Here is a 25,192-nt window from a genome sequence, read left to right as displayed (position 1 = left end):
TTCGTCTCTATGTAACTCTGCAATCCTCCTTATCTCTGTAACCTTCCTTTTCTATAAAACTCTAGATGGTCCGCCTTTTCTATATAACCCTTCTTATATACCTGACTGTAATCCTTCCTTTTTATCTAACTCTCATTTGCTATGTAACGCTCTGTAGCCTTCTTCGTCTGTGTCTGTGTAAACGATCTATCTTTTATTCATCTCTATGTAACTCTGCAATCCTCCTTATCTCTGTAACCTTCCTTTTCTATAAAACTCTAGATGATCCCCCTTTTATATGTAGCCCTCCGCCTCTATGTTAACTCACTGGTCCTCCTCTTCCTCCCCAGAACGGCTGGTCCGCTTGGTCCGACTGGTCCCTGTGTTCGCGGTCCTGTGACGGGGGCGCGGCCGTGCAGACCCGCCGCTGCCGCCACTATGCCGGCTGCCGCGGGGACTCCGTCAGGTGAATGCGAGAGAGAGAGAGAGAGAGAGAGAGAGAGAGAGAGAGAGAGTAATTGAAAGTAAGGATGAGTAAATGGGAATAGAAGGAAGGAAAATGAAAACGGGAAGAAGGAAATAAAATGAATGAAAATAAGAAAAAAAGACGTCGAGAGAGAGAGAGAGAGAGAGAGAGAGAGAGAGAAGTTTGACCTCCATGACCTGTCTTCAAACCACCAGAGGCTCCCTAAACCCTTCAACTCTTTTTCTTCTTTTCTTCTTCTCCCTCCTCCTCCTCCTCCTCCTCCTCCTCCTCCTCCTCCCTCTCAGCTCTTTCCCTTTCTAACTCCTTCACCACCGCCACTTCTACCTTCTTATCTTTTTCGTTCCTCCAAACAGACCCAAAAGAGCCTCCACTCCCTCCCTTCTCTCTTTGATCACGCCCTCCTCATCTCCCTCCTTATCTTCTTCCTTTTCTTCTTTCCTCCACCCTCCTCCACCGCCATCCTCACCCCTCTCCTCCCTTTCTTCGTTCCTCCACTTCCTCCACAGCTTCCATTTGCTCCCTTTCCCCCTCTTCCTTCTCCCTTTTTTTCTTCCTTTTACCACCTTCTCAAGACATCCTCCTCACTTTCCTCCCTTTCTTCGTTCCTCCACTTCCTCAAAAGCCTCCATTCGCTCCCTTCCCCTTCTCTCTTCTCCCTTCCCCCTTCTCTCTTCTCCCTTCCCCCTTCTCTCTTCTCCCTTTCCCCTTCTCAATTCTTTTTTTAAGCACTTTCTCACCTTCCTCCCTTTCTCCGTTTCTCCACTCCCTCAAAAGCCTCCATTCGCTGCCTTCTCCCTTTTCCCTTCTACCTATAATCACCCTCTCAAATGCCCTTTTCACCTTCTTCCCTTCTTCAGGTACAAGCTATGCAACGTGGAGGCGTGTCCAGAGGGGAGCCGCGACTTCAGGGCCGTGCAATGCTCAGAGTACGACGGCCTGCCCCACGACGGCGCCTCCTACGAGTGGGAACCCGCGGAGGGGAGCGACCCGTGTGCCCTGACCTGCCGCGCCAAGGGGGGAGGACCCGTGGTGACCCTGAACCCCCGAGTGCAGGATGGGACGCGATGTACACCTGAATCTCTTGACCTGTGTATTAACGGACGCTGCCAGGTGTGTGGGGGATGGTGAGAGAGAGAGAGAGAGAGAGAGAGAGAGAGAGAGAGAGAGAGACAGACAGACAGACAGAGAACTTGCGTAAACGTTGAGAGTACCCAAGTGACCACACACACACACACACACACACACACATAAACAAAACCTTTCCTTTCCTATATGCCTTTTTAATTAACTACATTCCTTCATCCTCTCCCTCTCTCCCTTTTCCTCCCTCCTCTCCCCTCCTCTTTTCTCTCTTCACTCTCTTTTAGTCGTATTTCCCTCATATGCTCATCCCTTCCTCCCTCCCTTCCTCCACCCCTTCCTCCCTCCCTTTGCTCTCCTTCCTGTCCCTTCCTTCCTCTTCCTCCTCCCGGTAAAACTAGAGAGAAATCTTTCTTCCCAGAGGAGCAAAAGCCTTAATCCGAGAGTGTTACCAACGCAGAGCAACTGGAAAAACATGCCCGACCAGTGTTACCAGAACCGATTCACGAGAGAGAGAGAGAGAGAGAGAGAGAGAGAGAGAGAGAGAGGGCACATTAACCCACCAACACACATACAAACGAAATCAGTCACGGTCTTGATCTCACCAGTACTCTTTTCCTTCATTGTCTTCATCCTCGTTTTTCTTCTCCTACTCTTCCTTCTCCTCTTCGTCTTCCCTTTCTCTCCTCCAGACCCAGCGACCCGCCAATGAGAGCCAGTTTCCCGCCACAGAAACTGACGAATCACATGCTTTGTTTACATCAGCATCGACCAATCACAGACGTCCATATGAAGGAGATTCCCGTTTTTTACGCCCTCTCTTTCCCGGTGATGTTACGATCCATTTTCTGTGTTAAATTCGAGGGGTTCCTGCGTCAGACGGAGCCTCGTATGTGCGTCCGCGTGAAAGGTGGAGTAATTTTTCTCTCCCCTCTCTCACGCCAGCCAGAGAAAAGATGGAGGAATGGAGGGAGGAAGGAAAAGAATGGAGGGAATGATGTATTGGATGGAGAAGATATATCGGAGCGGAAATGGTGACTGGAAGACAATAAAAACAATAAAATAAAGGAAGAGGAAGACAAGAAAGAAAAGTAATCGTAAAAGAAGATAAAGAATAAGTGAAAGAAGTAAAAGAGAAGAGGATGAAGTAAAGAAGTAGAAAGAGCTAAAGAAGAGAAGGAAGAGGAGTAAGAACGAAGTAACAAAAAAAAGAACAACGAGTAATGAACCAATGAGTGAACGAACCAGTGAAGTACCGAATCAACAAACGAAACCAGGAAACAAGAAGAAAAAGAGAAGCATCAAGCGTAACAAAAAAAAAAAAAAGACATACATCATCTGCTATCTCTCCATAACTACCACTAAACCAAACACAAAACAAACCATAAAGAAAAGAAGAAGAAAATAAAGAAGAACAAAACAACAACAAAAAACATACATATCGGCTTCTACCTTTCATAACCCAAACACAACCAAAACCATCACCAAAATAAACCATTAAACCACAAGCAACCAACATCAACCTCACACCCTTTTACCCTTCGACACCCTCTTACCTTCTTTCTCTTCGCCGCTACAGAAGGTGGGCTGCGATCTCGTCCTGGGCTCGAAGAAGGAGGTTGACAAGTGCGGCGTGTGTGGAGGCGACGGAAGCTCCTGCAACAAGCCATCCTACAACTGGGACAAGCGAGCGAGCGGGGCGTGTTCGGCGTCCTGCGGTGGAGGTGAGGTGCTAGAGGGGAAGGAGGTGATGAAAGAGACGGAGGAATAGATGTGGTGGAAGTGAGGTTCTTGAGAGGAAAGAGAGGAAAGAGGTTAGTGGAGACGGGGCAGGTGGGTGCGTGGAAAGAGACAGAGTAAGTAAGTTAGTGGAGGAGACGGGATAGGTAGTTAGGTATAGGTAAGAAGAGTAATACAAATAGCTATGCAAAGGTAAGGAAAGGGGATGGAAATGCCGTGTGGATAGGTGGACTAAATGGGTGAGAAGCAAATGATATGGGCGTGAATAACTGGATGTCAAAATGGATTACCTGAACGGGACACGACATAAGAGTGGAAAGTAAGTGAACCTTGGCGTGTCCTCCCGCAGGCTACCAGATGCTGACGGCGGTGTGCGAGGAGCAGGGCAGCGGCCGGCGAGTGTCCGAGGACCTGTGTGACCCGTCCTCGAGGCCCGTCCCCGCCATCCTCACCTGCAACCCCCATGCCTGCCCCACCACGTGAGTACTGACGAGGGGAGAGGAGTTGTAGTTTCTGGGAGGGGAGAAGAAATGGTACACTCAAGAGAAGGATCAGTACACTATGTAAGGCATTTGAAATAGGGAACTAAAGATGATGAAAAGAGATTTAGTTGATATTCTCAAAGTAGATTAAGTTATACATTCCAAATAGGAAAGAAAGGTGAAAAAATATGAAATTGATATTTTCAAAGAAGGATCAATAAAGCAAGCTAGTTAGGGCATCTTAAAAGGGAACAAAAAATAAGTGTGAAAAAAGGGATTAGGTAGGAAACGAAATAACGAAGACTAATACAGAATTTACAAACAGATGAATGATCAAAGAAAATAGTGGTAATTTTTAAAAGCAAAATAAAAACCTATCAAACAAAGCTAAAAATAAGTAAAGTAGAGTAAAAGAAATTCAAGATATACATTATAAGAAAGTCAACATCATCTTCCCCAGTGGAGCAGTAAAAAGGGAAAATGAACTTGAGATACACACACATAATAATTCGTATCATCTTACCCAACCGCCCGAGCTTTGTCTTCAAGGAGGAGGAGGAAGAGGAAGAGGGAGAGGGGGGTAGGGGGAGGAGGAGGAGATTCCCCCCACCCAAAACAACAGGAGGCCGGAAATCTTGGTATTATTTATGGCCACACAAACACTCGCTTTCACACTCAAAAGAAAACGGAGCGCTGGTGGGTGGCTTGAGTAAATTCACCATTCCATCCTTTCAACATCCATTCTCTCTCTCTCTCTCTCTCTCTCTCTCTCTCTCTCTCTCTCTCTCTCTCTCTCGCAGGCTGACTCTCCCGCCCTTTGTTGGTTAATTGTGTGTTTTTAGAGAAGGGAAACTACGTAGATTATAATGGACACTTTTTTTTCCCACTGTTGATCATAGATGAGTAACTGTGACTAATTGTTGTTGTGTGTGTGAGTAGGTGACGGCCGTGTGAACCTGAATTATTGAGAGAGAGAGTGTTCTGTAACTATGGATATTAGAAGGAGACTTATTGGAGTTTCGTTTTATCTCTTGAAATATTTTATCACTTTTGTTTTTTTTTCAAGGGAAGACAAAAAGAATGAATATCTGAAGTCGAAAATATAGAAAATAAATTAATAATAATGATACTACTGCCCATGATGATGACAGTAATGATAATAATAATAATAATAATAATAATAATAATAATAATAATAATAATAATAATAATAATAATAATAATAATAATAATAATAAATGTCGGTAAATAAATAAATATATAAATAGTTTCGAGACAGGAACAAAACATATCGAACCACTGACTCTGTGTGTGTGTGTGTGTGTGTGTGTGTGTGTGTGTGTGTGTTGGCGCCGCCAGTAAAACTACACACACACACACACACACACACACACACACAGACATACACACACACTCCTGTTGTTGTGATTTATGGCCGGACAAGCGGTGTTTTCTCTCTCTCTCTCTCTCTCTCTCTCTCTCTCTCTCTCTCTCTCTCTCTCTCTCTCTGAATGTAAAATAGATGCACATTTTTGGAGTTTTCGTGACTTTTTTGTGTTCGGCTCAGTCCGGATTCTCTCGGATTTGGTTCCTTGGGAGTTGGTTTGGAGGCGACTGGGGCGAGGCTGTCCCAGCGTTCCATTAGTCAGGCTCGAAGCGGCGGCGCTCTCACCAGAACACTAAAACCCTTATTCTTAAACATTTCGGCGCCCCAGCACACACATATTTGACAAGACTCTTTTAGGAGTTTTGAGCATTTCCAGGGGTAGTTTTATGGCCCTGGTGGTAGCTCGACCCTTCTCCTGTCCCTTGAACTTCAAAAAACTCATTAGAACCTAACTGATCTCCTTTTTGACCTCGAAATAGTTACTGTCAGAGGCGAAAGCGTCTGAGAATACCAACCTAATACTTTTTCACAGCGTGTTTACGCGACTGATCGGATCTCTATAACTGATTGTTTTCTCTTAAAGCACATGTTCTTTCGGTTTTCCATCGTATTAGCAAATGTTTTCTGTCGTAACTCACTGTTCCAGTGTATGTGTATGCTGGTGTATTTATAAACTCATCCGTTTTTGTGCTCGTTTTACTTATATTTTTTATCCCCTGATGGTAGACAGACTCATGAGGTTGCCTGCTCGAGCTGTTTTCAGTTTTCTGGTATAATTTAGATTTTCCTTTCAATCCTTCACTTTCCCTACTCATTTTACCTTCACTTCCCTCCTCCATCTCCGTCCTCAGTTGGCAGACCGGGAAGTGGGGTGAGTGCTCGGTGCCGTGCGGGGCAGGGGGCTACCAGCTGCGCGAGGTGTACTGCGCAGAGCCGCGCAACACCTCCATGGTGCGCGTTGCAGACCACAACTGTGCGCCGCCCCGCCCACAGCACCGCCGCTCCTGCAACCCCCACAAGTGCCCTCGATGGTACGACGGGATCTGGTCACAGGTGAGGGAAAGGAGTGTAAAGGGATTTTTGTTCCAGGTGAGGCAGCAGTGAAGGTACAGGGGACTCACGTGCCACTCTTGGGTAAGCAGCTTGTTTTTTTTCCTTTCATCTCCTATTCTGTAAAGTTTCGTCATTGTAACTACGCAGTGCAGTATTATACGTCGATTACTAGCCGACGTAACATGGACCTAATAAATACATGAGTAAAGCCGGAAAAGCGGAGTAATGTTAAGAAGCAGTTGTTGACGATAATTGATAATTATGCTTGTTTTATTTGGAGGTGATGACATGCAAAGTGCTTCAAGACGCAGTTTTGTTTCGTTCTTCGTATCCATTCATCCATATTCAACTCCATCGATGGGCAAGTAGCCGGGAAAATAGGTAACGAATTTGACAGTTACTTAAGTACTGTGGTATATTGTTATGTGGGTAGTTTTGAATTCTGAAGTGCTTTGATTTACTTTCTTATAGTTGTCACATATGTGGTTAGCTCGTTAATGGAATGTGATTTACTTTATTACTGCGTTGCCTTATGTGGTTAGTTCTTTAGAGAAATATTTACTGTAATTGTTACCTTTCCATGCTGTTAGTTCTCTGGTTGAATGATTGACTAGCTTGTGTCTTTCCTCTCCCCCAGTGCTCGGCGACGTGCGGTGACGGAGTGCAGACGCGCGTGGTGCTGTGCCGCGACGCCGAGGGCCGCTCCTCCCGCGAGTGTGACGAGGCGCAGCGGCCCTCCGACACCCGCTCCTGCCGCACCGGCGTGGCCTGCCCGCTGCCCTCCACGCTGGCCCACCCCCGGCACCAGCCGTACACGCGTGAGTGACTCCTCCTCTTCCTCCTCCTTGTTCTTGCTCTTGTTCTTCCTCTTCTTGTTTTTTTCTTCTCTCTTCTTGATTTTCTTTTTTTTCTTTTATCATCTTTTTCTTGTGTTTTTTTCTTGTTATACCTCTTCCTGTTCTTTTCTTCTTTTGTTTCTTCTGCATCTGCTCCTTCTACTTCTTCTTCTTCTTCTTCTTCCTTTTCCTCTTCTTCTTCTTCTCATGCAACCACTTCTTCTTTAACGCATCAGTATACCTAAAAAAAAATTCAAAAAACAAAAAAGTAACAGCAGAACAGACTCACTAAGGAAAGAAATACTTAATCCGATTGAGAACACACACACACACACACACACACACACACACACACACACACACACACACACACACACACTCACGCACTCACCTCTCCCCTGCTGCCCCCCACAGCTCCTTGGTGGCCGGAGGAGCAGGACGCCCTTGCCAGCGAGGAGGGGGGCGCCGCTCCCCTCCTGCCCCGCCCCCAGGCCTTCTTCGGGGGTCAGCAGGTGCCCTCAGAGCCCACGTGAGTACCCTGATGACCTGTGACCTTATGTGTATCTGTGGATTGGGTACTTGGCAACTTTATCATTATTATTATTATTATTATTATTATTATTATTATTATTATTATTATTATTATTATTTTCGTTTTCCCTTTGTTTTTTGTCACTATTATTATTACTTTTGTCCTTTATTTCGTTATTTCATCATCGCCATCATCCTTTTCTCCTCTCTTTATCCTCCTCCTCCTCCTCCTCCTCCTCCTCCCCTTCATTGTTATCAGTTTCTTTATTCTCCTCTTTATTAACACCATTGTCATCTTATCACAATGTTTTGGTGGAAGATAAAAGTGAGAGTAGGAGCTCAAGTCTCTGTCCAACTCTTTGTATGTTTTTTTCTTTTTTTTTTCATTTTGACCTCGTTGATTTCTTCCAGTGATTTCTTCTTGTAATTTTTTCCATAATTTTTGTCTTTTATTCTCAAACGAACGTCCTATCGCGTCTTTGGTCACGTTATTTTCGTTTTATTTCATGTTTGTTTTGTTTTTTTCTTCACACATTTTTCTTCACACGTTTCCTCGATTGACCTTTTTTCTCTTATTTCTTTGAGGTCTTTATTACGTTCTTACTTATTTTTCTTTCTCTTTCTTTTTCTTACGCTTTTCTTCATCTCAGTTGTTTTGCCTCTTTATTACCCACCCTCCGTTTTCTTCTCTCCCTTCCGTTCTCTTCCTTCCCTCCCTATTCTTCTCTCCCTCCGTTCTCTACCCTCCCTCCTTCCCTCCCTCCCTCTCTCCCTCCCTCCATTACGCCAGTCCCATAATCCCTCAATTCTCAGCGAGTTTATCAGCCTCTCCTGTTACTCCCTAGGGCGCGCTCTCTCTCTCTCTCTCTCTCTCTCTCTCTCTCTCTCTCTCTCTCTCTCTCTCTCTCTCTCTCTCTCTCTCTCTCTCTCTCTCTCTCTCTCTCTCTCTCTCTCTCTCTCTCTCTCTCTCTCTCTCTCTCTCTCTCTCTCTCTCTCTCTCTCTCTCTCTCTCTCTCTCTCTCTCTCTCTCTCTCTCTCTCTCATATCTTTCTTCCATCTATAACTTCCCTTCCTCCATTCCTTCATCGCGGTCTCTCTTCTTTTCTCTATTCTTCCTTCCTTCTCCTCTTCATAATTTTTTCTCTCCATCTTTCTTCTCTTCTCTCCCATTCTCCTTTTCCCTTCTCCATTCTCCTCTGCCATGTCTTATTTTCTTCCATTTGTCTCCTTTCTCCTCCCCTTCTCACACATCTTCCTCTTCTTCTCTCTCCCCTTCCTCCTCATTCTCTCCCATTCTCACCTGTTTTTCTCCTCTTCCACATCTTCCTTTTTTTCCTTCATCCCTCGTTCCTTCCTCCTCGTCGTCTCCCGTATTTTTTTCCTCCATCCCTCCTTTCCTTTCCATACTTACTCCTCCTCTGTCTTTTTTTTTCTGTCCACTCCTTTTCTCCTCCTATCCCTCATCTCCATTTTTCTCTTCATTTTTCCCTCCTTCCTCCTTTTCTTCTTCTGCCTTATTTTTGTCCTCCTTCCTCCTCCGTCCTTCCTCCAACCCTCCTTCCTTCCTGCTCCATCCCTCCGTTCTTCCTTCATCACCCCCTCCTCCCTCCCCCCTTCCTTTCTTCCTTCTCCTCTTCCCCCTCCTCCTCCTCCTCCTCCTCGTCTTCCTGCCGCAGATTGGAGGATGAGTAATCTCTTCTCCGGTGCTGAGGAGGAAAATACACGACTTGTAATCACGTTAAGAGGAGGTGCAACGGTGTCTGTCTCCTCCTGTGTCTCTGTCTGTTTCTTTCTGCTGTCTTTTGCCTCTGTTTGGTGGTGTGTGAGAGATGCAACCGTGTCTGTGTCTGTCTTTGTTTTCTTAATGTTTGTGGCTGTTGTGGTCATGTGTAAGCTATGCAAGCGTGTCTATCTTTTTTTTTTTTGTTTGTTTGTTTTATGTGTATCTTATTTTTGGGGTATTTATTTGGATTTTTTCTTATTTCCGTCTATCTATATTTTTCTACTCATTATCATCTGTTTTTTATGTATATTTTGTTTTATGAGTATTTATTTGGATTTTTTTCTTATTTCCTTCTATCTTTTTTTTCTTCTCTTTCTCATCTGTATTTTTATGTTTGTTTTGTTTTATGAGTATTTATTTGGATTTATTTATTTTTCTAGCATATCCTTGTTTGTATTTTCCGGTCAGTAATTCGTGATGGAGTTTGTGAGTCACGGAGAGGAGAGAACGAACAGCGCTCCTCAACCTGAAAATAAATACGATAGAACATGTTTTGACGTGTTTTTGATATTCAGGCCCTGTTTTTACCATGTCCATCCTTGGGATTATTTTCGCATGTTTCCTTTTTTTATATATATTTTCAACCACACGTAGTTCTCTTTGTTTTATAGAGATTGATATATCTTTTTTACTTTAGATATTTTTTTCATTTTAGTTTTTTTATACACTTTTCATTTCGACTCGCCTTCATTTCGTTAGCTTCAGTAATTTTAGCCACACGAGATATTGTTTTCATTTTAACTTATTTCTTTTTTACAGGATTACTTTCTCGCCTTCATATATAGCTTCAGTGATTTTAAGTTTACGTTATTTTCATCTTTTCTTTTTTTATTTTCTCACACAGGTTCATTTTCATTCGTTACTTTATAATACTTTCTTTTCTACGCGAGTCCTCCATGTTGTTTTAATGTCGGTTTGTTTATTTTCTTTCTTTGTTTTCCTTGTACAACTTTCACGCGTTGCTGTATAATACTTTCTTTTCTGCGCGCGTCCTTCACCGTGTTTCAGTGTCCTTTCCTTAATTGCCGCTTCGCCTCTATGTTGTTTAAATGCTGGGTCCCGCGCGTCTGGTTCAGCGTGTGTGTGTGTGTGTGTGTGTGTGTGTGTCGTAATATTCATCAAGTTTATGAAGGACGAGGAGAGGCTGCGTCATGTCCCTCGTGTTTGTGTTGGAATTCGACTCTCTCTCTCTCTCTCTCTCTCTCTCTCTCTCTCTCTCTCTCTCTCTCTCTCTCTCTCTCTCTCTCTCTCTCTCCTCCTTTGCCTCTTTTCCTCCCTTCTTCCCTCCTTTCCTTCCTCCTTGCCTCCCTCCCTTCCCATTTTTCTTTCTCCATCAATAGTTTGAGATTGGCACCGGGCCTCCCTCCTCCTCCTCCTCCTCCCCGATAACACATCACAGGCCGCCACAAATCCCTCCCCGGGCCTAAGCTTCTTAGGAAACAAGGAAAAAGCTTTCAATAAAACAGCATGCCTCACAAACTTCCCCGAGACGCGTCGGATACATGTGTGTGTGCGTGTGTGTATGTGTGTGTGTGTGTGGGGGAGGGGGGGGGGGGGCTGTTATACACACACACACACACACACACACACACACACATACATGTATCCGACGCGTCTCGGGGAAGTTTGTGATGCATGTTGTTTTATTAAAAGCTCGGTAGCCCGGTAGCTCAGTGGGTAGAGTGTCTACCTCACAACCATTAGGACCGGGGTTCGATTTCCCGGACGGATGAAGATAATTTGGGTATATCTTCTTTCACGTGTAGCCCCTGTTGACCTAACAGCGAGTAAGTACGCGACGTCAGGCAAGGAGTTGTGACTTCGTTGTCGCGGTGTGTTGTGTGTGAGTGGTCTCAGCCCTACCCAAAGATCGGTACTACAAGCACTGTGCTTCTCCGTAGGGGAACGGCTGGCTGTCTCAAGAGAGACCCGCAGCACACAAAGAGGTGAATTACACAGAGAGAGAGAAAGAGAGAGAAATAAAAAAAAGAATAGATAGTTAAAGTATATAAATCAGTAAAAACATTAGTAGTTATAGTCCACAAAATTGAAAAACACATCAGAATACAATAAGATAAAAAAAAAAAACTAAAAAAATAAACATTCCCTTAAAGTCACAAACTCGGGGGATCGAACCGGTGACACACAGCACACCATGTCGAACCGTGAACCGCCGCACCACACCACTGTGAGACATTCGATTTTTCCTCTTTATGGCCGCGATTACTCGTGAGGCGGCCGAGGGGAGGAGGGAGGAGGACGGTAGAGAAGAGGATAGAAGAGGAAAGGCGGGCGTGGAGAGGTGGGTAGCTTTAGTGTGGAGAGATGAAGGAAGAGGAGGGAAGAGAGAAGAGGAAAAGAAGCAACAGTGGAGGAGGGAGAAAAGGAGATCAGAGAAAAGGCGGGTGTGGAGAGGTCGGTAGCTTTAGTGTGGAGAGATGAAAGAAGAGGAAGGAAGAGAGAAGAGGAAAAGAAGCAATCGTGGAGGAATGAGTGGGGAAGGAAAAAAAAGGGCGAGAAGGAGAAGAGAGAAGTAGGAGAAAAGCGAAGAGGAAAGGTCACTCGTGGGCTTTGGTAATTTTTGTTGTGATAACCGAAAGCTCTGTGGAGGACACGAAGCTGATACCAAAACAACACCTCAGCCTCACGCCTTCCTCCTTCATGATCCTTTACCTCCTCGCCACCACAAGGATTATAGACCCTTATATATTCTTTAGCTTTTCATTTCATTTTTTTAGCTTTTTAACTATATTTATTTCTATTTATGTTATTTTGGGGCATTTATTTTGATTTGTTTTTTTCTTATGTTTCTCTATTTTTTTCGTTCATTCTCGTCTATGTATTCATTTTTATATATCTTATCTTGTGGGTATTTACTTTACCTTGATGCTCTTCTCTATGTACGTCTTCATCAACAGCAACAACAACACGAGAAACGGAAGTATTATAGACCAATTTACATTCTTTAGTCCGTCCGGATACTCTCATAATCAACAACAACACGAGAAACGGAAGTATTATAGACCATTTTACATTCTTTAGTCCGTCCGGATACTCTCATAATCAACAACAACACGAGAAACGGAAGTATTATAGACCATTTTACATTCTTTAGTCCGTCCGAATACTCTCATAATCAACAACAACACGAGAAACGGAAGTATTATAGACCATTTTACATTCTTTAGTCCGTCCCGATATTCTTATAATCAACAACACGAGAAATTAAAGTATTGTAGACCAGTTCATATTCTTTAACCACCTCCGTCCTTGTAGATTTCCTCGGCACCATCCTCATCAATAACAACAACACGATAATCAGAAGAAAGAGGAAGCAGCGCCTTTGATGTCCATTTATGCAAGAACGAAGCGTGGTAATGACGGCGGCGCGAGGTCTGAGTCACGCAAACAAGTTATCAGTCGACCAAGCGCAGCATAAATATCTATTCCGAATCCTCTTACTGGGCTGCCTCGCGACGGCCTCCTCTCTTCCGTGTCGCCGGCGGATTGCTCTATATGCTTCCCTCTCCTTCTCGCCGGGGAATTAGGTCGGGGAAAACATTGCGGAGGGACAGACAGGAGGCATGAAAGCAACAGCGACGGCCGCCCGCCTTGCTCGACCTCCCCAGTGACCGCCCGTCTCTTTTGGTCAGACCTTGAAAGTGTCGCCTCGGAGGAAAGAAGTTTAAAAAGAGTGTATTGTCGCCAAGCCATTTCCCCCGCAAGTGATATCCCATGGCGCCCTGCAGAGAGAGAGGGAGAGGGAGAGGAAGAAGGGGGGGAGGGGGTTAGAGGGAAAGGAAGAGTAATGGATGCTGTTTACGTCTTTTTATCGTCCGTCTCCTTTCGTGTCTCGCCGCTGACTGACCGAGCAAGGAATTCGCAAGAACGACCAAAGAAAAATGTTGAAGAAAGAAAAAAATGAACCAATCCCACTTTGCGTCTTTTTTCATGATAATCCTTCAGAGAAACGGCGCGAGGATGTGATGGAGGAAGGAATGAAGAGGGGAGACGAGAGGGGGAGATGGAGGGGCAAAATACCGAGAAGGGGAGGGAGGGTAAGGGGAAAGGAAGGAAGAATTAAGGCAAGAGAGTGAGGAAGGAAGGGAGCGAAGGGAGGAAAGGTCAAGGAAACTGCCCGGCCTTAAGGAAGTTTTGAAAGAGGGAGAAAAGGAGAAGGAAGAGAGAAATAGTGTGTGTGTGTGTGTGTGTGTGTGTGTGTGTGTGTGTGTGTGTGTGTGTGTGTGTAGAGGAATTTGAGGCGATTTGGGAGCCTTTCTTCCGATGACGAATAGGAAGAAGGAAAAGGAAGTGCTAAAGGAAATAAAAATAAATACCGGTTATGTAAGTTTGTGTTCAGGGGAAAAGGAAGTGTGAGGGGAAAAGGAAGAAGGGAAGGGAGAAAGAGGGTGTTGGCCATGAGTGAAGGAGGAGGAGGAGGAGGAAAGCGATGACGAATATAGAGAGGGAAAAGGAAACGCTAAAGTAAATAAAAGAGTAAATACCGTTTATGTAGGTTTGAAAAGGAAGTATGGATGAGGGGAAAGGAGGAAGGGGGTGATGGCGACGAGTGAAGGAGGAGGAGGAGGAGGAGGCCTGGTTCCCATAGCAACGCAAGGGCTGGGATGCACCATTTCTGACGGCCTCCTGGCGCCAGCTCCTCCTCCTCCCCCCCTTTACCTCCCTCCGTCCCTCCCCGTCTCCTTCCTTCCCTTCGTCAGCCTTTCCAGCCACTCCCTCCTTCTCCTTTTCTTTAACTCATCCCTTCGTCTTCTCCTCTTTGACCTTTATTCTTCGTCTTCATCATCATTTTCTTCTTCTTCGTCTTCTTCCTCCTCGTTTATGTCTCCGTCTTCTTTTTCTTCTTCTTCATCATCTTTTCTTCTTCTTCTTCTTCTTCTTCTTCTTCTTCTTCTTCTTCGTCTTCTTCTTCTATGACCCTTCACCTACCTTCTTTTTCTTTCCTTTGATCCCTCTGCAACTTATCCTCCTCCTCCTCCTCCTCCTCCTCCTCTTCGCCAAACTCGCCTCATCTTCACTTTATGTCTCCGTCTCTCGCGTCGTCATCTCATCTCGTCTCGGTCTCGTCTCGTTTCCTCTTTTCCTCCTCCTCCGGGGCTTCGTGGTGCAGTGGGTAGCACACTCGGCTCACAACCGAGAGAGCCCGGGCTCGATTCCCGGGCGGAGTGGAAAAATTTGGGCGGCTTTTCCGATACCCTACGCCCCTGTCCACCCAGCAGTGAATGGGTACCAGGCATTAATTGGGGGTTGTGTCCCGTCTCCTGGGATCTGTTACCTTCTATAATTCCTTCCCCTTCTGTCTCTCTCCGGCATATCGGCATATGACCACAGATGTTGCGCCGACTAAACGAAACTTTCCAACTTCCCTCCTCCGCCTCCTCCTCTTCATGATCGTCTTCCTCTTTCTCCTCCTCCTTCTTCTCTTCCTGCTCTTCCTCTTCCTATGTTACTTCTTCTCTTCCTCCTATTACTACTTTCCCTTTTCCTCCTCCTCCTCCTCCTCTTTTACTTTTTTCTTCTCCTCCTCTTCCTCATTTTCTCCTTCATCCTCTCCCTCCTCATTCTAATCCCTATTCCTTCATGTTCTTATTCTCTCTTATGCACCAACAAATCCCTTTAAACCCCTTCTTTCCTCTCCTCTCTTCTCTCCTCTTCCTCCTCCTCTTCCTGCCTTCTCTTTCGCGGCTCCATCTTTCCCTTCTCCTCTCATTCTCTTCCTCCTCCTCTTCCGCCTCCTCTTTCACGGTTCCTTCTTCCACCCTTTGCAGCCTTTTCAACATGACCGAGAAAGGGACGAGGGCGAGGCGTGGGCAAGGGCAGGATGGGGCGGGCGAGTCTCAACCTCACGTGGGTATCGATGCCTATAACACAGTCCTCCGCCTCTTGTGTGTATGGGGCTATGGGTGGCTGGCCGGGATGATGCTTATAGGGGCTTAGGACTGGATGAGAACCGGCAGGAGAAGGAAGAGGAAAAATGGATGGGAAAGAACAGGAGTGGAGGAATGACGGAACTTGATGAGAAGGAATAGAAGAAAGTAAGGGTGCGGTGGTAGATGGCAGATGAGAAGTAGAAATAGTAGCAGTAGTATAGGAAAATTTATTAGACTTAGCTGAAGGAAGGAAGGAAGGGATGAGGTGAGAGGGCGAGGGGTAGAAGACGAAGGGAGATGAAGAGGACCATAAGATAAGAGGAAGAGGATAGGAAGACATGGAGGAAAGGAGGGAACGCAACATAGAAACATAGAAACTTGTGAAGGAAATTACGAGAAACCAAAAAAAGAGGAGAAACTAAAGGAAAAATGCAAGAATGGGAGCAAAACGAGACTATAAGCTAAAGGGAAGAGTGAAGGAAAGGAGGGAACGCGACATAGAACCATAGAAACTTGTGAAGGAAATTACGAGAAACCAAAAAAAGAGGAGAAACTAAAGGAAAAATGCAAGAATGGGAGCAAAACGAGACTATAAGCTAAAGGGAAGAGTGAAGTGAGGTGAAGTGAGGTTATGGGAAGCCAAGATGAAAGTTTAATGAACGACAGACACGCTCACTTATTCCCTTCCTTCCTTCCTTCCTTCCCTCCCCCACATTTGCCTAATTATTGAGCAAAGGAACACCGTGCATATATTAAGCCTTGTCCAAAATTAATGAATGAGTGAAAGGCGCGGAATAATGAATAAACGTGGCAATTAAGACCTCGTTCCCTGGATTCTAGAGTTCTAAGTAGTAGTAGTAGTAGTAGTAGTAGTAGTAGTAGCAGCAGCGATCGAATTACCAACTGCAGTATCAAAACATCATAAACGAAACAGGAAAAAAGTTAAGAGCGAAAAGAAAGAATATGATACAAACACGTTATTGCGAGAGAAAAAAATAGAAAAGTCATAAAAAGAAAAAAAAACATGCAGAAAAAATACAAAAAAGAGCATCACCAAGAATAACCTGAAGAAACAACACCAAAGAAGAAGATGAACAAGAATATGAAGAAAATACAGGAAATAAAGAAGGAAGGAACAACAAACACCAAAGGAAGAAAAAGAAAAAAAGAAAACTGAGTAAAGAAACACCTCAGAAAAATAGTTAAGAACCGTCACGATAGGAAAAAAAGAAGAAGTGAATGAAGAAGCGAGTGACGAAGCAGCTCAGTAAGGCCGAGGAAGGGAAGGGAAGGGAAGATGCAGCGATGGACCCTTTGGAATGTCTTCGCGGACCGCAAGAACTGGGTCAGCGAGTCTCCTCTACATCACGGAGACATCGGACCAGGAACACCACGCCCTTGCAGAAGAGAAGGAGGCGGAGGAAGAGGAAATAGAGGACGAATTAAGTAGTAGTAGTAGTAGGAGGAGGAGGAGGAGGAGTAATAGTAATAGTAGTAGTAATAGTAGTAGTAATAGTAGTTGTTGTAGTAGTAGTAATAATAGTAGTAGTAGAGCGATCGAATTACCAACTGCAATATCAAAACATCATCATAAACGATACAGGAAAAAAATTTAAGAGCGAAAAGAAAGAAACTATACAGAAACGATATTGGAGGAGGAGGAAGAAATTGGAGGAAGAGTAAGGAATACGAGGAGGAGTAAAAAAAGGAGGAGGAAGAAGAAAAAGAGAAAGAAGAAGGAGGAAGAAGAAGGAGAAAACGTAGAAAGAAGCCGAAGAAGAATGAGAAATAGATTAAGAAGATCGAGGAATAAAAAAAAGAGAATTAAGAAGGAGAGCGAAGAAGAATGAGGAATAAAAGAAGGAAAATTAAGGAGGAGGACGAAGAGGAAAAATTAATAAGGAATAGGAAGAGGAGGAAGAGGAGAAAAAAAGGGGCGAATACGACTTTTTTTTACTCTCTCTCTCTCTCTCTCTCTCTCTCTCTCTCTCATCTCTAAACTCATCTCCCAGCATCTCCTCAGCTTCCGTCGTTCATCTCTACACTGCCTTCTTCTCTACCTCCCTATCTCCTCCTCCTCCTCCTCCTCTCCCTCGAAGTCTAAATCATCATCTCTCTGATTCTGTGCTCGGGGAAAAACGAGATAGAGAAACAATAAAGAGAATATGCCTAGTCCTCCACGACGGGGGGAAAAAATGATAAGTCGGGATATAATTTTAGTAGCTGTAGACAAACGGTCCTCCTATATATTATTGTTTTTCTTCCATCATTCGGTTATGTTGTTATTTATAGGCTCGAGATGGGTTTAGATATAGTAAGTAGGTCTGTCGTAGCTCTCTCTCTCTCTCTCTCTCTCTCTCTCTCTCTCTCTCTCTCTCTCTCTCTCTCTCTCTCTCTCTCTCTCTCTCTCTCTCTCTCTCTCTCTCTCTCTCTCTCTCTCTCTCTCTCTCTCTCTCTCTCTCTCTCTCTCTCTAAGAAATATATAACAAAAGCCGGGAAGTGAATGTAACAACTCCACATATATACAATTCTCTTTTTTCCTCCTCTTTTTTTCCCTTTTTTTCCCCTTTTTCTGGACACGTGCTGTAAACTGGCGCCCACCGATGAATACGAAGGAGCGGGAAAGTAGGAGAATAGTAGAATGAGCATCGTAGAATGTAGTTTAACGGCGTGTCATTCATCTTCCTCTCAGACCCATCCACGGTGACGTCACGGAAGGAGGAGGAGGAAGGGGGAAAGGAAAAGGAGAGGGAGGTAGAGGAGGAGGAGATATCAAGTTAGCGGGGCGAGACATGGCCGAGGAAGGAATGGAGGGCAGGAGGAGGAGGAGGAGGAGGAGGAGGAGGAGCCTGTTGTAAAATCATTATGGAATCCTGGTTTTCTTGGCGCCAGCGGGAAGCCCACAAACTTAGGCTACTGTCGAGGCGGAGGTGAACCGAAGCCCGTTTTCTGTTATGCTGTTTCTCGGTTTCTGCTTTACTGTTTTCACGGTGGACTTTATATTTTTCACCCGTTTTCTTTTTTTTTCGTATTACTATTTTCATTCTGGACGTTATAATTTTCCCTTTTTTTCGTCTATTCCTATTACTATTTTCACGATGGTTTATATATTTTCCCATTTTTCTTCGTTTATTCTTATTACTATTTTCACTCTGGCGTTTAGAATTTTTCCAGTTTTTTTTTGTCCTAAAAAGTTTTCCTCGTCTTTTTTTTCTTTACATCATAATCTCTTCACACGTTATCATTTTGCCCTCCGGAAAAGAAAAAAAGTCTAAAGACGCATTTTTTTAATAAATATATCACACACCCCTTTTCCTATAAATAATTACAACTGAGTACAAATATTAGAGTTTTCCTTGTGTTTTCTTACTCTACACAATGTTTAAGGCGTCCGTTTGTTCACTAAAAACGCAAAAAAAGTACCAAAATATATTCATGAAAGACTCATGGTATTCTCAAGTGCATCTATTTCTTTCACTACTTTCCCGTTTATCACTCCTTCATCCTAAAAATAATGGCAACTGAGCACATCCAGACTTTTCCTTTGCTTGTGTTTTAATATTTCAGGAGTCGTTCGCTCACCAAAGGGCCAAAAAAAATATCAAAACACATTCAAAAGAGACATGTTATTCTCATGTGCTTGATCGTCCCTCAGAAGCATTGGAACTCGATACATTAAGCATTTTCCGGCGTGCTGCTCGCTCTACATAATTCAGGCCGTTGTTTGCTCCTTCGAAACGCAAAAAGATTCTTCGAGGTCATAAATTACTTCCTTCTTATTTTCTCGCCTCCGCAAAAACACTGCAGATGGGTACATTAAGACTCTCCTCGCCTTCTTTTCTGACTCTCCATCATGTTTAAGACGTCGTTTGGTCTCCGGAGTAGCAGAAAGCAAAAACAAAATCACTTTCTTTCAAAACCATAAAGAAATATTTGCGCATTACCTCATCAATCACCTGAATAAAACATCTTGCTACTGGATATACATTCAAGGGCTATATTCTTAAACATTTTGGCACCCAAGCACACACATTTGACAAGGCTTTCATGGGATTTCCGGGTATTTTCATGGCTAGTTTTATGACCCTAGTGGTAGCCTGACCCTTCTTCTGTACCACGAACCCAAACAATCACTCATTATAACCCGACTGATCTCCTTTTCGGCCTGTGGAAATAGCTGACATAAGAGGCAGAAGCTGAATCATCTGCAAATACCAAACTAATAATTTTCTTGTGGGGATAAAGAAAATCTGTTTCTCTCGCAGCATCCATTAAAAGTTCCACACTGGTATACATTACGGTGCTTCTGGGGCGGCGACGGCGGCGGCGGGAGTGGGTGACTGGGTTCGTGATGGCGAGGGGTCGGGGGCAGCACCAGGCACCAGGCAACTCACTCGTCCTCGGTCACCAGGAATGGCAATAACGGACTCTGCGGATGCTGTAAAGGCGTCACCAGCAGCAGCAGAGGGACGAAAATTAGTAGTGGAAGTAGTAGTGGGAGGAGGAGGAAGACCAGGGCCAGCAGGAGGAGGATAAGGAAGGAGGGCAAAGGAGGGGGCCAGGAGGAGACGGATAAGGAGGAAGACGGTGGGGAGTATACGACACGGTGCCAAAGGAAGAAGGAGGCGGTGTCGGAGGAGGAGGAGAGGAGGAGGGGGAGACCATATCGGGAGCTTTGCCAAGAGCGTCGCCACACCTCCACCTTCCCGGCGCTCCAGACCTCATCTTGGCCCTACTATTGCAATCGTGAAAGTTATTCCCCCGAAGCGAAGACAGACATCTCGAGGGCCGATCTCTGGGCCTAACTAGACCACTGGAGGACTCAAACACCCCCGTAAATTCTGTTGCCGCCGCCGACGAGAGAGAGAGAGAGAGAGAGAGAGAGAGAGAGAGAGGAAAATGAGAAAAAAAAAAGTATTCATCCCTTTCTCGTCCCTCTCCTTCTCCTCCTCCTCCTTAATTCTCCTTCTTCTATTCCTCGTTCTTCTTCAATTTTAGAGATGAGAGAGAGAGAGAGGGGGAGAAAGAGAAGAGAGAGAGATTTGTCCCTGTTATGCGTTAAGGAAATTGCGACGAGTGATCGATATTTGTGCTGGCGACGGGGCTCCTTTGGGCACTCCCTCCGCGGCCTTTATTACCCTGAGGAGGAGCTTGTGTCTGGAAGAGGAGCAAGACCCAGGGCGCCTCGGACACACCCTTCCACCCTTCGTCTTCATGATCCGGCGGCTGAGACAGATGAAGGATTGGGTTCCCGGCAGATTGGAATGTGAAGCAAAGTCACGGAAGGCGAATGAATGCAAGAACTGGAAGATGTAAACAGATCAATCATCATCGCATTGCGGATCGCGGTGGTTATAGGCGTCCTCCTCTTCACGTCCTCTTTCAGTTCGCTTCTCTCGCGTGGGTGGAATAGCCTACCTCCCTTTTAATCTACAATTCCCATCTACTCGGTATTTATGGAGCATTAAACTGGCATGGAGGATCTGGATGTGCACGGATGTGGGTCTAGATTCCAAGTTATGGCCGCTGGAACGACGACTCGGGTACTGGACTCCTTCTTTTAGTGTGGGAGTCCTTAATCTTCCTCTTTTTTCTTCTTTATAGCAGTACCAGGAACCTATAACCTCCCCGGTCCTTGCTTCCTTTCTCCAAGTGTCCTTCCAAACCCAAGAGGTCACACTTAACCCCTTGGACACGGTCAGGACACGCGGAGGGCACTTGAGGGACTCGAACCGGCGAACCTGCATCTTCGCGCCGAATGTCTAGTGCCGTCGATCTTGCCCCCCCACTTTTGATCATCTGGGAGCTCATTTATTGCGGCCTTTTGTTCGAGGGCGGGAAGGGTGGCGAGGGGGTGAGTCTGCCTGTCTTGGGTATCGACTGGAAGATAAGTGTCGTCATTGCTCAGGCTGACAAACTGTTCCGGGCGCCGCTTATCAGGCCCGAAAGGCGGTGTCGTGTTTTTGCTTCTGGTTCCCGCGGTGATCGATGGGGGCGCAGCACTGGCCGTCCGATTAAGAGAGGAACATCGCGGGTTTATCAACTTCCAACGTTTCTTTCTTGCGGTGTTTTTGTGAGCTTTGTAAGGATTATTAAGCACAGGAGGAAAAGGAGGAGGAGAAAGAGGGGAAGAAAAAGAACGGGAAAAAGGAGGAGGAGGAAGAGGGGAAGAAGAACGGGAAAAAGGAGGAGGAGGCTGAACATAAGGAATAGAACCATGAGAGGGATGAGAAGAAGCAGGACGGTGCAGAATAGTGAAGGAGGAGGAGGAGGAGAGAAAAAGGAGGACGTTTTGAAGTAGGGAGATAATACTTGAAGAGAGGAGGGGAGGAGAATGCAAAATAGAAGAAACAATAAGACAAGGAGCAGAAGGAGGAGGAGAAGGAGGGAAAGAAGAAGAAGAAACAGAGTGAAATGGAGAGGGACAAAAAAGAAAAGAAGCAGCAGAAACAAGCAAAAAGACAAAGAAAAGAAAGAAGAAAGGAAGTGAAGAAGAAAGGAAAAGAGCAAGAGCAAGCAACAGAACCAAAACCAGAAGAAAAAAAGGAGAAAGAATTATAGGAAACGGGAAGAGAGAACGCGAAATCATGTCCTCTAGTTCCTCTTGCTCCTTATAGTCTGTTGAGCGTGACCAATCCGTGGGCGGCGCAAGGGACTGACTGACTGACTGGGCAAAAAGAAGGTTGAGAGCCTCTTCACAGTGACATAAGAGAAAAAGTCAAGTTCTGTTCCAACAACCATACAATGAGAACTGGACCACTGAGCTGCTATTTGAAGACCACATCGACAATTCCTCCTTCCTCTCCTCCTCATCCTCCTCTTCTTCTTATTCGTCTTCTCCTCCTCCTTCTTCTCTTCTTCTGTCTTGCAATCACCTTTTTTCCTTATTTATTGGTAGTCTAATTTTTGTCTTCGTTTTACTTTCTTCTCCCTTCCACTTTCTCTCTTTCTTTATTCGTTTTCTTCCTCTTCCTCTGTTTTGTAATCCTCTTCTTCAACGTCTTCTGTATGAGTTCTGGAAAAAAAGGGAAAAGAAGCGGACCACAGCCACCCAAGATTAGACAAGAGGAAGCAAAGGAGAGGCCGTTGCAAAAGTTATCTCCCCGACCTTCAAGTGAACTGAACTGAGCAGCGGCGCGTCTGGGGAAAGAAGAAGCCGCCGCGTCCTCACGATCGTATGCATGAAGCGCCGCCGTCTGAAGGTCATGTGTTAGAAGGGGAAGGAAACTGAGCTAACTCTTGCCTCCCGCGACTTCCTTCCTGCTGCTGCATATCACTTAGCGTTTCTTGTGTGTGTGTGTGTGTGTGTGTGTGTGTGTGTGTGTTTCGTCTGCGTTTTGGTGTGTGTTCTTTTTATTTATTTTTTTTAGTGTTTTTCTGTGTTTCTTTTGATATTTTTGTTACTGTCTTTCCTTTATTTTATTTGTTTCTTTCTTTTTTCTTTTTGTTTGTCTTCTTAATCTTCTTTTTCTTTACTCTTTGGGTTGTGAATTATGTTTTTTTACTTCTATTTTTGTTCTTCTAAGTGTATTTTTCTCTAATCTTTTTGTTCCTGTCTTTCTTTTATTTATTCTTATTTTCTTATTGTTTTACTCTTATTTTTTGTATCTTTTCAACAGGGTGGTCGTCATCTTCTTTTCTTTTATCTTATTCTCTCCATTTTTCGTTCGTTCAGACTTTGGATCGTGTATATGCAATCCGTACACACGCACACACACACACACACACACACACACACACACACACGGGGACAAACAAACACGAGGAGGATGAAAGCGACATAAAGGACCTCAATTCAATCAGCCAAGTGCCTCGTGTCTCCTCTTAGATAAAAGCGATAGAGATCCTTCCCCCCCTTTCCCCCTGCACCCCTCCCCCATACTCCCCCTCACCCCCATCTCCCACCCCCTCCCCTTCTCTAGCATTCCTCCTTCCTCTCCTCCTTCTCCTCCTCTTCTTCTTCTCATTCGTCTTCTCCTCCTCCTTCTTCTCATCTTCTGTCTTGCAATCATCGCTTTCCTTATTTATTGATAGTCTTATTTTTGTCTTCGTTTTACTTTCTTTTCTCTTACACTTCCTCTCTTTCTTTATTAGTTTTCTTCCTCTTCCTCTGTTTTGTAATCCTCTTCTTCCACTTCTTCATTCTCCCTCTTTCTTTCTCTTTTTACTGCCATTCACTTTACCATTTAATCTCCCTTCCATTTCCTCTTTTTTTTATTTCTTCATTTTTCCTCATCTCTTTCATTTTACTCTTCCTCTTTTATTCATTTTCCTCTTCCTCTTTGTTAGTCATTTTTCCTCTTCATCTTCCCTATTCATTTTCCTCTTGCTCTGGTATTCATTTTTCCTCTTTATTTCCTTTATTCACTTTTCATTCTCTGTTAATCATTTTTCCTCTTCCTCTCTCTCATTCCTTTCCCTCTTCTCTCTCATTTTCATTTTCCTCTTTCTCTGTGACTTGTAATCGTCCTCTTCCTCTTCCTCATTGTCCCTCTTCCTTTCGCTTATTTGGAATGCCAGTTTTCATTTCTCTCCTCAATTACGGCTCAAGGTAACATCATATCATGGATTGCTGGCGGTGATTCCCTTGATTACTCCTCTCTTTCTGGTGCGGTGTTGGGAGGTCTCTCTCTCTCTCTCTCTCTCTCTCTCTCTCTCTCTCTCTCTCTCTCTCTCTCTCTCTCTCTCTCTCTCTTGTATAGTGCCTCCCGTTCTCCTTTTTCAAACATTTCGCAGTCACCCCATTTCCTTCGCTCCGGGGTTCCCATTTTCTTTTTTCCCTTCGCCCTCACACGTCTTGTTGCCGTAATGAGGGGAAAAAAATGGCTTCCTCTCTCTCTCTCTCTCTCTCTCTCTCTCTCTCTCTCTCTCTCTCTCTCTCTTTTTAATCCTCTATATCTCCTTCACCCGCAGGTTCATGATGGGCAACTGGAGCGGGTGTAGCGTGACCTGCGGCGAGGGCGTCATGACCCGCTCCGTGACCTGCAAGATCTTCCTGGAGTTCTCCCGCACCGTCGCCGAGCTCCCGAAGAAGCAGTGCCCCGGAGTGCGACCCACGGACACCCAGCGCTGCGTGATGCCGCCCTGCTCGCACGCCATGACCAGGTGATCAGAAATTACTCCACGCACGACTAAACTGTTTCTGGGCAATGTATTCTGACTTCATCCTCTTTATCTTCACGACTAAACTCTTTTTGATAAATATTTTACGACTTAATCCTTTTACCGTCACGACTAAACTTTTTTTTATCAATATATTCAGACTTCATCCTTTTACCGTCACGACTAAACTCTTTTTTATCAATATATTCCGATTTCATCCTTTTACCGTCACGACTAAACTCTTTTTGATCAATATATTCCGACTTCATCCTATTACCGTTACGACTAAACTCTTTTTTTATCAATATATTCAGACTTCATCCTTTTACCGTCACGACTAAACTCTTTTTTATCAATATATTCAGACTTCATCCTTTTACCGTCACAACTAAACTCTTTTTTTATCAGTATATTCCGACTTCATCCTTTTACCGTCACGACTAAACTCTTTTTTTATCAATATATTCCGACTTCATCCTTTTACCGTCACGACTAAACTCTTTTTTTATCAATATATTCAGACTTCATCCTTTTACCGTCACGACTAAACTCTTTTTTATCAATACATTCCGGTTCATCGTTTTACCGTCACAACTAAACTCTTTTTTTATCAGTATATTCAGACTTCATCCTTTTACCGTGAGGAGTTAACTTTTTTTTTATCAATATATTCCGGTTCATCCTTTTACCGTCACGACTAAACTCATTTTTATCAATGTGTTTCGACTTAATCTTCTTTACCAGGTGATCAAAAATTACTGCACGCACGAATTCACTAATCGTGGTCGCTGTAGTTAGAGTTCATCCTCTTTCTTTTTTCCTGGAGAGTGGCGTTCGTGTA

The 25,192-nt window shown here is 44.5% G+C and overlaps 1 protein-coding gene across 1 annotated transcript in view; it reads left to right on the top strand.

The window, feature by feature from the left end:
• Positions 1-25,192, top strand: part of LOC126996282 (protein madd-4-like) — a 75,049-nt gene that overhangs the window by 23,217 nt on the left and 26,640 nt on the right. Inside the window, exons 3-10 of the mRNA XM_050856658.1 lie at positions 330-445; positions 1,324-1,576; positions 3,126-3,270; positions 3,636-3,765; positions 6,007-6,208; positions 6,846-7,026; positions 7,459-7,573; positions 24,163-24,354. Coding sequence (XP_050712615.1) covers positions 330-445; positions 1,324-1,576; positions 3,126-3,270; positions 3,636-3,765; positions 6,007-6,208; positions 6,846-7,026; positions 7,459-7,573; positions 24,163-24,354 — 1,334 coding nt within the window. The remainder of the gene's footprint in view (positions 1-329; positions 446-1,323; positions 1,577-3,125; positions 3,271-3,635; positions 3,766-6,006; positions 6,209-6,845; positions 7,027-7,458; positions 7,574-24,162; positions 24,355-25,192) is intronic.

This window comes from Eriocheir sinensis, chromosome 9, assembly GCF_024679095.1.
Source record: "Eriocheir sinensis breed Jianghai 21 chromosome 9, ASM2467909v1, whole genome shotgun sequence".
Classification (NCBI taxonomy): Eukaryota; Metazoa; Arthropoda; class Malacostraca; order Decapoda; family Varunidae; genus Eriocheir; species Eriocheir sinensis.
This window is presented reverse-complemented; position numbering and strand designations above follow the sequence as displayed.